This window comes from Nicotiana attenuata, chromosome 5 (genome assembly GCF_001879085.1).
Source record: "Nicotiana attenuata strain UT chromosome 5, NIATTr2, whole genome shotgun sequence".
NCBI classification, from domain to species: domain Eukaryota; kingdom Viridiplantae; phylum Streptophyta; class Magnoliopsida; order Solanales; family Solanaceae; genus Nicotiana; species Nicotiana attenuata.
In genome coordinates this window covers 37,690,859-37,706,266 of record NC_031993.1, presented here as the reverse complement: position 1 = coordinate 37,706,266, position 15,408 = coordinate 37,690,859, and the positions used below count along the sequence as shown (strand labels likewise).

The following is a 15,408-nucleotide window of genomic DNA, read 5'->3' as shown; positions in this document are numbered from 1 at the left end:
CCACCTCACGTCCTTCAGTTAGTTAGAGTGAGTTGGTTGAAATGACGATAATACCCTCAGAAACCTTTTACTTGAAAGTCATTTCAAGGGCAAATAGTGTCAAATAACTGAATTATGATTCTGTTATAGTTACAAAGACGGAGCAGTATATACACTAAACGGTTTCCATTTTTCCTTTTCCCAAATTGCCCCTCCCTCACGGGAGTTTTTGCAAGTATATATATATTGAGCTAATTGCATCTTCATTCTAGCAAAACCCATAACTTCTCTCTTAATTTACTCTTTCTCTCTCTAGTAGAATAATCAGTATCTTCGGCTCACTTCAAACAGCTCGTTGCTGTTTCATCAGGTAAAAAACTCTTAATTCCGTTAATCTTCAATTAAAATTCTTCAAATTCGTTGAATTTCTGAATATATGAATGTGTGTGTGTGTGTGGCATTGGCATTATGTATTAACATGCTCGATTACGTCTGCATTGTTGCCTCTGCAATGGTAGATTGATCAGTTCTATGTAAAGTTTCAGTTTTGATCGAACTTTCTAGAAAGAGAAATTTTTTAGCGTGATTGTATAACTGTAAGGTTAATTAGAACGAATGAATTGAAATATCTGTGTGAACCGTGTTATACTGTAATATCATTATTAGTAACTTCCATTGCAAGTTTCAGAAGTACGTTTGGTTTACTGTGTATTGAGAAGTTAAAAGAGAACTTTTGGTTGTATTTCTAAGTGTTTCCAAATTGATGCTAATTTTTACAAAACTATAACGAAAATAATAGCTTGAGCTTGTTTTTTTGATCAATTTTACTTTCTGAACTTAGGATTAGATGAATATCGAACTAATTTCAGTAGAAAACTGTTACATTTGCGTTTATGGAGGAACTCAAGAGAGGAATTTTGGAGCTCTCTAACTGAATTTTTCATATTCAAATGCAGAAATATATAAGGTCTGTGTGTGTGTGAGTGTTCGTATCTATAAATAGGAAGACAAATTGCTTATTTTCAGACTGATGAATTTGTTTTTCCGATTTATATCTGCAGTAACTTGCGTAGTATACAAATATACAAATATAAATCGGCGGGTACGAAACACGTTGATTTTTAAGCACGAGAATATGCAGAGAGAAATCTCAACAACCGCCGGCCACGGTGGCGCGTACAACTACAACACTCCGTCATCGCCGCCGTCGTTCCTCAGTCAACCAAATGCATTCAATCTAACATCACTTTACTCGTCGATTTTGTTCCCTCAAAATCAAAATTCTCAGTCGCTTATTGACCAGCATTATCATGAAGACCTCATGGATCGTCACAACAGAGTATTATCTCAGCTCCTCGAAGCAGAGAAAAAAACCCTAGCTCTTCGTCAAGAGAATATAAACTTAAAAATGGCGAATTTCAATTTGAACAATCAGCTGTCGTTGTTGCTGAAGGCTTCGAGTTCGGATTATGGGCCAGGTTTGGGCCTGGATTCGGTTGTGGATGGGATACGGAGAATGCGTATTGGTGTTGGTGAGGAGGAGACGTCCAGTGATGGGCATTCGTGGGAAGATTTAGTTGCGGATCGTCATTTGAGCCCAACTAGTGTAATGGATTCGGGTCGGTCTGAGGGCGTGGATCGGGTTCTATTGCCTAAGAGTATATCTGTGCGTTCGAATGGTTATCTGAAAGCAATTCATGCTGCTGGTGGAAGTAGGCCGCAGACTTCGATCAAATCAGTCCACACAGCGGTACATATTTCTTTTACCTTGTTCAGTCATTTTTTCCCTTTAACTAATTATAATATAGAATAAGTTTATACAATCACTATATAAAAACAAAACATAGATCTTATTTTTTTTATATGCTGATTTTAGTTATGTACTTTGTCATGCATTTATATTTAAATATTATGGACCCAATCATAACATTAAAAATATTGAGGACTCATAAAGCGATCATAACTAATTGCATTATGTTTCTTTGTAATGAAAATGTAGTGTTCTTTCACATTATCGTTTATTAATTGGAATAATGGAGTCAGTAGTAGAATGAGTTGGTGTCTAATATGATGGGGTTCTAGAAATATACTCCATTTCAAGTACACAGTAGCATTTTGTTTACATTGCATTGACATATTTTTTAAATGAATGGAGCATCTCTAAATTCATTCAAATTAATTTTACCTATGATAATTGAACTTTATCTTAAAGTAATAAAGCTATTTATTTTCATATAAAAGTTGTAAAAGACGCATTTTGTTTACATTGCACTTGAAAATACTCCATTTGATGTAATATACTTCTTCCGTTTCAATTTAGATGAGGTAGTTTGACTCGACGCGGAGTTTTAAAAAAAAAAAAACTTTTAAAACTTGTGGTCTTAAAAGTTTAAGTGGTAAAAGCTTTATGGAGCCATGATATTTGTGTGGTTATAAAAGTTTTTCATTAAGGGTAAAATAGGTAAATGAAGAATTTAAAGTTGAATTATTTCCAAATTTAGAATTTTGTCATTTATTTTGGAAGACACTAAAAAGGAAAGTAACTCATCTAATTTGAAACGGGGGAGTAGCATTTTGTTTACTTTGCACTTGAAAATACTCATTTCATGTAAATATAGTAGCATTTTATTTATGTTGGTTGCATTGACAATTTTTTGTATGAAGTGAGCGTCTGTAGCTTCTTTCTTGACAATGAGTTAGGCTACAGTATAAATATGAAATACCACAAAGAGTAATTACTTGCTTGGTCAAGACATATTCTTGATACCAACGATTCCAAAAGTGAAAGGATTCAAGAAGATTAGGATGACCAAGACGGTCAGAAAGCTCTGTTCAATTAGCTCACTAGCTAAGAAACATTATCTTTGTATTCTCTAACTTTTACCCTGTATAGAGATTGATTAAAATCACATGCTCAGCCCATGAGCTAGATTGATGGTTAATTTGTGCATGGCCTAAAACATATTTGGTGGTTGTGATGCAGCAAAAGGTGTATGTGAAAGGAGGAGGTAATAAGAAGGAAGAGCAACCACTTGAATTAGAGGTGTACAATCAAGGCATGTTCAAGACTGAACTCTGTAACAAATGGCAAGAAACAGGTGCATGTCCATATGGAAACAACTGCCAATTTGCTCATGGCATTGAAGAACTTCGTCCAATCCTTCGCCACCCGCGTTACAAAACTGAGGTATGCCGAATGGTCCTCAATGGTGATCCCTGTCCTTATGGTCATCGTTGCCATTTCCGCCATACCCTCACTGACCAAGAAAAACTCATGAGATCACTCAACACCAGGTCTTAAAAATGATCAAACTAATAAGTAATAACTTGATGGTCAAGAACCAGATACCCTTAAATTGAAAGATGAACTGTTTATAACCAAGTAAAATAATTGGAACACTTGTGAAAAAGAATGAATGCAAATTGAGAAATTGACTCTGTAAGTAAAAAAAAATAATTGCATCATAAGTCAAGAGGATGGTTGTGATAACAGAGAGTAGCTTGATTGCGTAGAAAGTGAATGGTGGTGGACTCGTATATTCTCTCATTATTTCTTGTAATTCTCTTTACGTACGTTAATGTCAACATTTAATACATAATGATACTTCTACCGAAGTGTTTGTTTGTTTTGTCTCTTCAAAAGCTAGATAGAGACTTCTCTAGCTGATGATGATTAATTTCAACCATATGTCTTTGATTGTAATTCAAATGGTGAAATATTATAGACTCCATGGAAAGTTGCTGATTTCTTTGTTTTTACTTCTTTTGGAAATGTAATCATTGTACATTTAATTTCTGGTAAACATGATCTTCTCATCTTCCGTTTCTCCACTTAAAGTTGCTCAACCATGTCATAATTTGAGCATTATTTGTTTGGCTTTTATTTGATGAGACCATAGGCTATATCAGTTGCTTTGGCATGCACCTTTACTAGTATTCATGGCTTCGCCCGTTGTCTACAATATTTGTATATGCCACACTTATGCATACAAATTCATTGTTCCAATTAGGAGTGACAAACGGGCGGGGCGGGTCGGATATGGTATGGGTCGAAAATGGGTAACGAAAAAACGGATAAATTATCCTACCCGGCCCATATTTAATATGGATAAAAACGGGTTAACCAGCGGTTAATATGGGTAACCATATTATCCATGACTTCTTGCATATGATCGTTTTTGGGAGAATTCTTAGTCTTCCTAACTTGAGGACCCCCCAATTTGAGGTTTTACAAATATAAAAGTTAGACACATTGGTCATCCATTGGTTACCCATTGGTTATCCATTTTCTAAATGGATAATATGGTTCTTATCCATATTTGACCCGTTTTTAAAAAGTTCATTATCCAACCCATTTTTTAGTGAATAATATAGGTGTTTAACTGTTTTCTTTTAACCATTTTGCCACCCCTAGTTCAAATCATTGAGACATCATTACTAACAATTCAGTTGGCTATTTTTATAATTATTGCTACAAAGCTTGAAAGACAAGGAACAAAGAAACACAAGAATCAAACGGAGACAGAAATGAGAATAACATGGATCTGTTGCAAAGTTCGTCGCAATTGGACAGATGTTCTATTGCGACTACCCTAAAACATACATGATATAATAGACACATCACATAGACAACAAAACCAGCAGTCACTGCAATCACTATCAGAGGTTCAATCTTTCGAGCAAGTTATAATATCATTTCTCTGTGGAAGAAGTTTCCTCTTGATTCCTGAGAAATCATGGCCAAAACTTCGTGTAGCACTAACTTGCTTCTTCAAGAACCAAGAGACATTGACTGAACTAGTTACCATCAATAATCATTAGAATCAAATGTTAGCTGTATAAGATTTTAAAAAACACAGATTCACACATCAAGCAAAAAATAAAACACAAATGAAAGGGTTCTCCCAATTTTGGTTTCGAAGATCTGGAGCAACATCGGATATTGTTATGTTATAAGGCACATTTGCCTCAATGATACCACCACTTGGTTGTTAGTAAATAAAACTCCTACTTTTTAGGTTTGTCCTAGTCCTTAGGAAGTAGTTTAACGTGGTTTTTGTTATCTAGTTTTTAGGAGAAAACTTTGTGGGGTAGTTCCTAATTTTTAGCTTAAGTTTGCTATGTCTTTTTTGTTATAAAAAGACTGCAGTTGCAGCATTGTAGTCAATCAGTCAAGCAATTTCTTTTTCACGCCTATTGCCTCTTTCTCTGCTCTATTTTTCACTTATAAATCTTCATCCTTTTCTGATCAGTTTTTCTATAAGTGGTATCCAGAGCAAGGTTAGATCCAGAAAAAAAGATAAACCTGTGAGAGGGAGAGTTTACCCAAAAACAAAAAAATTGTTCTTCATCTATGGCTTCAGAGAGCAATTTTGTGCAAGTAGCTATTCCCCGTTTTGATGGTCACTATGACCACTGGAGTATGCTGATGGAGAATTTCTTACGGTCAAAAGAGTATTGGCCAATTGTTGAAGACGGCATTAAAGCACCAGCAGTAGGCGAAACTTTGATGGATGCTCAAAAGACTGAGTTTGAAGCAAGAAAATTGAAAGATTTAAAGGAAAAAAATTATCTCTTTCAGGCTATTGAGCGTCCCATCTTGGAAACCATTCTTTGCAAAGAAACTTCCAAGGATATATGGGATTCCATGAAGAAAAAGTATCAAGGCTCTACAAGAGTGAAGCGAGCATAGCTTCAAGCCTTGAGGAGGGACTTTGAAACCTTGCAGATGAAGGAAGGAGAATCCGTCACCAACTATTGTGCTAGAACCATGGAGATATGCAACAAGATGCGATTCCATGGTGAGAACATGGGCGATGTCGTAATAGTGGAAAAGATATTGCGCTCTCTGACACCAAAGTATGATTATGTCGTTTGCTCCATTGAGGAGTCAAAAGACATAGATGTCTTATCACTTGACGAATTGCAGAGCTCCTTATTTGTGCATGAGCAGAAGATGAACCGTAGTTCAACTTCCGATGAGCAGGCTTTGAAGGCTTCTACTTTTATTTCTTCTTCCAATTCCAGAGGAAGGGGTAGAGGTAGAGGTCTAGGTAGAAGAAGAGGAGATCATGGAGGTAGAGATTCCTGTAGGAATTTCAAAGCAAATAATGATCAATCTCAAGGCAGAGGTCGAGATTATGACAAATCCAAGATAGAGTGCTATAAATGTCATAAATTTGGTCATTATGCATCTGAATGTTATACTAGGCTGCCTAATGACAAAGAAAAGGAAGGGAAGTCCAATTACACGGAGAACAAGGAAGGTGAGCCTTGTTGATGGCAATTCAAGTAGAGAAGGAAACCGAGCGAGATGTTTGGTATTTAGACACTGCACTAATCACATGACTGGAAGTAAGTCTTGCTTTTCTTACTTAAATGAAGGCTTCCGTTCTTGATAATAGGCTATAATTGCGTATTTTAGTCGATTATTACACTCTAATTTACTGCACTTTAGTTGAGTTTGCGCTTTAATCGCTAGTGTTTTGCACTAACGGTGTATTTTATGCCTTGTAGGACTGATTCCGAGCTATATAGATGTTATGGAATGAATTCAAGTGATTAGGAGCTTTGAAGTCTGAGTAAAAGCCCAAGGAATTAAGCCGGAATCGTATTCGGAGATCAACGGATGATAGAGCAACAAAACGAAGAATCGAGTAGGCATATTGCGCAATGTCTAGTAAAATGCACATAACTTTTTGCTCATAACTCCATTTGGGCTCCACAATATATGGTTGGAAATCTAACTCAAAGGGCTACAACTCTCATGTTTTACGTTTTTTCAAATTCCAAACGGAACAGGGTGAAAAACGTGGTCGAAACCGCGACCGCGGAGCTGAGGCGGGCTGAGGCAGTATACCTGCCATATACCGCGGTTGTACCACGGTTGACCGCGGCCGCGGCAGTCTAGACGTGAAATATTGTCCTTTTTCACGTAGGAGAAGGTATAATTGTTTGGGCTCGACCCTACTTGGTATATATACATGGAAAAATGATATTTTTGAAGGTTGGACACACTTTTGACATAATTTAGACCTAAGGAGGCTAAGGAGACCGGGGATTCGACCTAAGGAGTCAAGAACACACTGGGAGCAAGGCGGAGAATTCTTCAACGAGTTTTTCCTTCCTCTTCCTATTTTTCGTTGTTGGTTAAGACTTTTAGTATTGTAGTTTTACATACTATTATGAATAACTAATTTGTTATCTAGGGTTTTGATGAACCTTTTGTAGGATAAATTCTTGGTATGTTTTTATATAATTGAGCAGTTGGATTTCTCTACTTGTTCAACTACGTGTTTATTGTTGTTGATTGAATGACCATCGATTGACTGTGCCTATTTATTATGTGTTGCTTGAGAAAGGATACATATTTAGGTAGTTGTTGAACAACGTCACTCCTAACGTATGTGAGAAATCAATATATTGGGTTTAAAGATAGGTTTAGAAATAACAAAGCCTTGACGTGGTCATAATGAGCGGTTAGATAAAGCCAACTAGCGTAGTTCGAGAGAATATGTCTAGTAAATTATTGTAGTTGCTCGAGAGAGAGAATTACGACACCTAAAGTGCTCACGATCAGTAGAGAATACATTGGCGAAATTGTAGGGAACATAGCTAGAAGGATTCCGATAATTGGGGAAATCATAACTCTAGACCTCCTTAATTTAGTCTCCAACCCTTTGTCTCGTTAGTTGATAATTTTATCGCTTTGTAGTATTTGCTAGTTAATTAGTTAGAAATATAAATTTCAATCTTTATAATTTAGAAAATTGTTCAAACTTGTCTTCTCAGTGATATTAAACAGGTATAGCTAAGCCTTAGTTCTCTGTGGGATTCGACTCCGGACTTTTAGATCGGATTATATTTGCAGCGATCGCTTATCCTTTTTAGGACTAGAGTTGGGCGTGATCAAATTTTGGCGCCGTTGCCGGGGAACTAACGGTGTAGTTGTAGCTGTATATATTGCTAGGGTTCAAGTTTGAACTTTTATTTTGTTTTGTTTTTTTTTTTTTTGTATTTTTTTTATAACATTTGATTTGAGAAACATGACACCTTGGAATTATGGGAATTTAGGTGTGGATAATTCTACTATTGATCTCCATACATATTGTGAAGGAAACCACCCGTGGCAAAATTTTCAAAACGTTCCTAAGAGCGAGTTATGTGCACCAACTCAATCTTATTTGTGGAATGTGTGTGATGTGTGTGGTGGTAAAAATGGTCACCTTCATGGTTATGCTTATATTTCTTATTTTCCCCAACCCCTTACTATGATGGTTCTACCTTTTCTTGTGAAGTTAATAGGAACAAAGAACCTGGGAATGCGGACCTGAAGGAGATCAAGGATATGCTAAAGTGCCTTCTGGAGCAAAACAATGAGAAACAATTGCACATAGAAAGGCAAGAGGCAACTATTCGCAAGTTGGAGGCTCAATTGAGTCAAGTGGTTGGAGCTTTTAATGCTCAACAAGCCAATATTGAGGATAGTAGCCAAGAAGAGCAGGAATTTGAGGTGTTAATTGGGGAGGTCAGAGTAGAACATCAACAACCTAGCCAACTACAATTTGAGGATGTCGATGTTGAAGACGTGAGACTAGAGTCAGCCAAGGACATTGAGGATATAAATTTTGTTGACTCTAGTATCATTAATGTTGAGGATGTTGAAAGTCCTGATTCATGTGTTTGAGTACATTGGTCCACACTCCAAGAATTTTTCCACATTATGTTTGGATGATGATATGGAAATAGAGTCATCCGAACCAATTCAAGAGTCGAGGAATGAGGAACAAGGTGCATATATTCTGGAATTTTTCTTGCCAGAAAGACATGACTACATACCTCATCTAAAAGCCAAGAAGTGTAGAATAGTACAATGGTTGCTTGGACCAATTAGATTTGTTCCTCCACCCCTGGAGCATAGCCGAAAACTTGATGCCAAATTGGGGGTTCAATTCATAAGCTCGAGGTGGAGGCAAAAAGTGATTCGCGTCGTGCCGCGACATTAAATCAAGCGCTTGTTGGGAGGCAACCCAGATTTATTGCTTTCTTTTATTTATTTTTTATTTTTATTTTTTCTAATTGTATTATTTTTGTAGTGACAATTTTTTTATTTTCTAGGAGCATGGAAAGCAAAGGTATTGGAAGAATGCAACAGCAAACCAAATGGTTGGAACTAAGTGTGAGGTACCCGCACGAAGGACCAAGCTGGGGAGAAGGCTGAGTACCCCATGAGCTGTAGTGCTTCGGCCTACCAGGGAGTCTCTTTTACCCTTTTTATTAGTTATGGTGTGCATTGGGAACAATGCACAATTTTAAGTGTGGGGTGAGGAGATTGTCTGGGTGACTTTCTATGCTATTTTAGTTGTGTTAGTTTAATTAAATAATAATTTTTTAAAAAAAGATTGGACTTTTCCCGACGATGGATCTATTAGACAATTTTCTTGAGGGATTTAAGTCTAAAAAAAAAGATTTTTTGTTTCGTTTTAGGTAGTGTAGTAACTCCCCCTTGATTTTTTTTTGGGCCGCGGTTCTTTTTCAAGGGTTTTATTTGAACCGGGTGTAGTTAGTTTTTTTTTTGGGAGTAGGAGCCATTGTGTTGTGTTTTGAATTGAAGCAATATCTCTTAACTTTGTTATGCCTTGAGAATAGTGAGTACTATGGTTGTGACGCTTAGGCTCAGTTTTTGACTCTTGTATAATGATCACGCACAACTCTAGTCCTAAAAAGGATAAGCGGTCGCTGCAAATATAATCCGATCTAAAAGTCCGGAGTCGAATCCCACAGAGAACTAAGGCTTAGCTACAGTTGTTCACTATCACCAAGAACACAAGCTTGAACAATTCCTAACTTATAGATATTAAGATTCTTGTGTTTAACTAACAAATTAAAATAATAAATTAACACTAAAGATACTACAAGTTGGAGAAAAGATTAAGGAGGTCTAGAGTTATGATTTTCCCAATTGTCGGAATCTTTCCCGCTATGTCTTCTATAATTTCGCCTAATTATTCTCTACCGATCATGAGCGCTCTGCGTGTTGTAATTCTCTCCCGAGTAATTACGACAATTTACTAGGCATACTCTCCCGAGTTACGCTAGCTGGCTTTGTTTATTACAGCTCACTTTAGATTGCACCCAAGGCTTCGTTATCCCTAATCCCGCCTTTAAACCCGCAGTTATAGATCCCTCTTATACTTTGGGAGTGATGTTGTTCAACACTACCTAAATATGCACTCTATCCCGAGTAATACATACTAAATAGGCACAGCTAATTGAGAGCTCTTCAACCAACCACAATATAAACGTAGTTGAACAAATAGAGAAAAACTACGGCTCAATTATATAAAAACATAACAAGAATTTATCCTACAAAAGGTTCTATCAAAACTCTAGATAACAAATTAGCTATTCATAATAGCATGTAAAACTACAATACTAAAAGTCATAACCAACAATGAAAAATAGGAAGAGGAAGGAAAAACTCGTAGAAGAATTCCCTGCCTTGCTCCTATTGTGTCTCTGCCTCCTTAGGTCGAATCTGTGTCAAAAATATGCCCAACCTATCAAAATAGCATTTTTACATGTATTTATACCAAGTAGGGTCGGGCCCAGACGAAAACACCGTTTCCTGCGCGAACTAGGATTTTGCTCTGTAAAAATTAAACAGCCACGCCGCAGGCTGCGCCGCACCATGCGGCGTGGTAGTGCATTTTAGCTGCAGCTTCATATTTTCAAGCCAGGCACCATTTTACACTGCTGCGCCGCGCCTTGCAGCACCCCATGCTGCGCAGCAGTGCAATTTTCTCAGAGTAAACTTATTTCGTCCTCTTTTAACATCCAGACTTGGTACACGACCCCCAAACACGATCCCGACTTAATGTATTGGGCTTTTACTCAGACTTCAAAGCTCCAAATTGATCAATTTAGCTCCAAATTATCTTTTGAGCTCCGGATCGCTTCCTGCAAGGCATAAAACACGTACTAAGTGTAATTCACTATCATTTAAGCTCAAACACACGTAAAAACGCAATCATTGGAATGTAATACTACGGCTAAAATACGGGTTTCTAGCCTAACATCATATAAGTACCTTAAATTATATGATTTTAAATTTTCTTAACTTCTTTGACTAGAGCATCTTGATGTATCCAATCTTGAGTGAGTTATGTGCCATGTGTGTGTAAGGTTTTGTGTTATTCTGTGCATTGCATTTGATGCCTAGAACTTGCCCCGTGTGTTTGCAAAGCAAAATAATACTTTTATTCAGTCTAGGAAGTGATATAGGCATTTCTTTGTTGAGTCAGATATGTATATTTTACCCGCCTAATTATTATGTATCGTAGTTAACCCCTTTGAGCCTGTAATCCTGTTTCTTTGGTAACCACATTACAAGCCTTACCCATTTGTTTGAATTAACCATCTATTTGAACCTTTTAACCTCTCATAAGCACTTGAATTGTGATGATTTATGTAAAAATTAAAGTGTGGGGTGGTTGGTTTGGCTTTTGAGTGGAACTAATGAAATCAGGAGAAAGGTTCACTGTTTTGAACAAGTAAGAGCCACTTGAATTGTAAAAAAAAATATAGTTGTATTGCTGTGAAAAAAAAGTATTTCTTTAATAAGTGTTGGCTCTTGACTGTAACGACCCGGCCGGTTTGTTTTTAGAATTCACGCCCCGATCCCCTATTTTCTGCTTCCCCTAAGATCATTTCTGCTATTTTTGTCTGTCGGGTCGTTCGGTGTTGGGTTTTAGGAGAGTTTTGGGACACTTGGTCCCTAAATGAGACCTTAAGTGTTGGAAAGTGGTTCGTAGTCAGAACAGTGTGAAAACGACCTCGGAATAGAAATCCGATGGTTCCGTTAGCTCCGTTAGGTGATTTCGGGGTTGGGAGCGTGTTCGGAATGTGTTTTGGAGGTCCGTAGCTAGTTTAGGCTAGAAATGCCGAAGTTTGAATTATTGAAGTTCTGGTCCGATTGTGGGATTTTGATCCGAGGGTCGGAATGGAATTCCGGAAGTTGCAGTAGCTCCGTCATGTCATTTGGGATGTGTGTGCAAAATTTCAGGTCATTCGGACGTGGTTTGGTTAGGTTTTTGATCGAAAGCGTATTTTGAGGATTTGGAAGTTCATAAGCTTGATTTTTGGTTTGATCCGTCGTTTCGATGTTGTTTTATGTGATTTGAAACTTCGAGCGAGTCCGTGTTAGATTATATGACTCGTGTGTGTGATTTGACGGGGTCTCGGGAGCCTCGGGTGTGTTCCGGATGGGCTGCGGGTCTTTTTCTTCCACTTTTGCACTGTTGTTGCTGCTTCTGGTACTCCTTCTATACGTTCGCGATCAGGCCTTCGCGATCGCGAAGGCTTATCTTGGCCACCGAGAATTTCCTTCTTCGCGTTCGCATAAGACATCCCGCGTTCGCGATGCCCAGTGCACTTCTACATCGCGTTCGCATAGGCAACCCCGCGTTCGCATAGAGCAATTTCTGGAACCTCATATTTTCCTTCAACACGTTCGCACTCGTGCTTCCGCGATCGCGAAGCACTGCTGGTCCCTTCTCCGCGTTCGCGTTCCCTTCATCGCGTTCGCGATGCACATTTCTGGGCCAACCCATTTTTTCCTCTACGCGATCGCGACCCTTGCTCCGCGATCGCGATGAACAATTAACTGGGCAGACACAATTTAATCCCAAATTCGAGGGTTTCATCATTTTATCACATTTTGACTTCTAGAGCTCGGTCCTTGGCGATTTTTGAAGGGATTTTCACCTGGGCAACTTGCGTAAGTACTTCTCACTCGATTTAGACCAATTTCCATGAATCCCCTCTTAATTTCATCCTTTAATTTCAGATTTTTTTATGAAAAACGGGTAGAACTTCATAGACCGAATTATTGAGTTTTGAGGGGGTGTTTGACCTCCGATTTGGGAGATTTTTATATGGTTAGACTCGTGAGAGTACGAGGGTTCTGAAAATGTTAAATTCATCCGGTTCCGAGACGTTGGCCTGAGGGGCATTTTGGTCATTTTGCCTAATTTCGCGCTTTAGCTTTGAATTAAATAGTAGAATCCGTTGCTTGAGATGTTAATTACAATGTGTGATTTAATTGAATAGATTTGGGCCATTTGGAGTCGAGTACTCGTGGCAAGAACGTGGTTGCTAGTTGATTTTAGCCGGTTCGAGGTAAGTATCTTGCCTAACCTTGTGTGGGGGACTTCCCCTTAGGATTCTGAGTCTTCCTTGTTGATTGTATTCCTTGTACGCAAGGTGACAAGTGCGTGCTCAGATTTATTTGTGGAAAATTGCCTCTTTTAGGCTCTTAGATCCTTTTAATCTANTTTGGTTATTCTTGTTGCCTAAATGACTTTTACTTGTTTAACTGTAGACAATTACCCTTCTGTAGTCACATTAGCATTCCTAACTGCTTGTCTTTATCTGGAAAGCATTATTCTACCTCTCGCGTGATTAATTGGTCTTAATTGGAAAGAAGTTAGATATCCCATGTTTAGTTGAAATTTCCTTAATTGTAATTATTTGATTCATGTTAACTTCCTTGTTGTTGAACTTAGTGTTATGGAATCGTTGTTTCATATTATTTCTCCCTTGTTGAGTTGTTCTTATTGCGCATAGTATTTCTCTGTCACGGTTATTCCTTGTGAGTTAGTTGTACCGTCTTTTGGTGAACGGAATCTCTTGAGTTGATTCTCCTGCTTTGTTCCTGTATATATATATTGTCATTTGTTGATATTGTGAGGCACGAGGTTTCTGCCGTGCGGTTGTTGATATTGTGATGCACGAGGTTTCTGTCGTGCGATTGTTGATATTGTGATGCACGAGGTTTCTGCCGTGCGGTTGTTGATATTGTGATGCACGAGGTTTCTGCCGTGCGATTGTTGATACTGTGATGCACGAGGTCTCTGTCGTGCAGTTGTTGTTGAAGGGTTGCATGAGGTCTTTGCCGTGCTATTATTGCTATTGATGTGTTGCACATGCGGCGTAATAAGGCGGGATATGTTATATGCTTATATGTGGGTTGCGCATGTGGCGAAATAAGGTGGGAACATTGTGATGCACGTGTGGCAAAATAAGGCGGTGCTTATTATGTTATTAATTACACACGTGGCGTAATAAGGTGGGCTATGTCAGGGGTTGATTGTAAAGAATTGTGACGGCCTGTGGAGGCATTCCTATTTGTTTTATATTGTGATTGTGGGTTGCTTACCTGTATGAGCGTTACCGCTTGGAAGTTGTGAGGAAACATTCGTACGTGCGGTCCGTTCCCCTTTATGTTTTCTAATTGGTAGAATTCTTGTTAAAAACACTTGCACAAGCATACACGTAGCCGAACACTCCTATTAGAGGTGAATTCCTCCTGATTTTTGCTAAGGGTGGAGGTACGCCATCGTTATCCACTATATTTGGGAGAGTGGCCCTAGTTAGCCAGTTAGTTGTCAGCATGACCATGAGATTGATGGGGCATAGGATGCCAGTTGTTAGATTTCAGATGCTGGTTCTTCGCGAGTTGTGGTTTGTCCGAGACTTGGTGAAATTGTGGAAAGAGTTGGGTAAGACCTTGGTGAACATCATTGTAGGATATGAGTTATTGACTTGTTTTCCCCTTGCTGTGTTGTGACCTTAGGATTTGGATTGTGATTCTGCTGTCATTTCGTATCCTCATTTATTATATTCTCGTTGTTACTTGTTGTATTTTTCCCTTATTGTGAATTGTAGCATTCTTGGTCATTCATGCAGTCTTTACATATTTATGGCATTTCCATTATTCCTATGATTATACTGTTTATTGACCGGTAGGTGCCTTGACTGTTCCTCGTCACTACTCCATCGAGGTTAGTGTTGATACTTACTGGGCACCACCGTGGTGTGCTCATGCTACTCTTCTGCACATTTTTGTTGTGCAGATACAGGTACTCCCACTCAGTTCTGTCAGCCTTAGGAGGAGGCGTATCGGTAGAGACTTCGAGGTATATCTGCTACGTCCGCAGACCGAGGAGTCCCTTTCCAGCTTTCTGTAATAAGTATAGCTATTTCAGTATTTCTCCTTTCTATAGATATTCTTGAGTCAGAGCCTCCTATGTATCCCTTAGCTATTGATTTGTGAGTTTCCGGGTTTTGGGAATTGTTTTAGACTTGTGATGTTGAGTTGTACTTGCCATGCGGCATTCAGTACAGTTTCCTTTAGATATTTGATTTGATTTTCTCTATTTTTCCGCAATTATTATATTTCCGCAAATGTTAGGCTTACCTGGTCATGGGGACCAGGTGCCGTCATGACATGTTCACGGTTGATGGACTAGGGTCGTGACAAGTTGGTATCAGATATCTAGGTTCATAGGAGTCACAGATCACAAGCCAGTTTATTAGAGTCTCGTGGATCGGTACGGAGACGTATGTACTTATCTGTGAGAGGCTATG

General features: G+C 38.4%; 1 protein-coding gene across 1 annotated transcript; it reads left to right on the top strand.

The window, feature by feature from the left end:
• On the top strand, nucleotides 254-3,738 carry LOC109225663 (zinc finger CCCH domain-containing protein 15-like). The gene is made up of 3 exons (XM_019390414.1): nucleotides 254-349; nucleotides 1,041-1,729; nucleotides 2,963-3,738. The coding sequence occupies exons 2-3, from the start codon at nucleotides 1,115-1,117 to the stop codon at nucleotides 3,278-3,280; spliced, it is 933 nt and encodes a 310-aa protein (XP_019245959.1). The 5' UTR covers nucleotides 254-349; nucleotides 1,041-1,114; the 3' UTR covers nucleotides 3,281-3,738.

Excerpts from the sequence above, each read along its gene's own strand:
- LOC109225663 (XM_019390414.1), top strand. The coding sequence starts at position 1,115 with ATGCAGAGAGAAATCTCAACAACCGCCGGCCACGGTGGCGCGTACAAC. Across the intron at positions 1,730-2,962 it reads TCAAATCAGTCCACACAGCG|CAAAAGGTGTATGTGAAAGG; the intron begins GTACATATTTCT and ends GTTGTGATGCAG.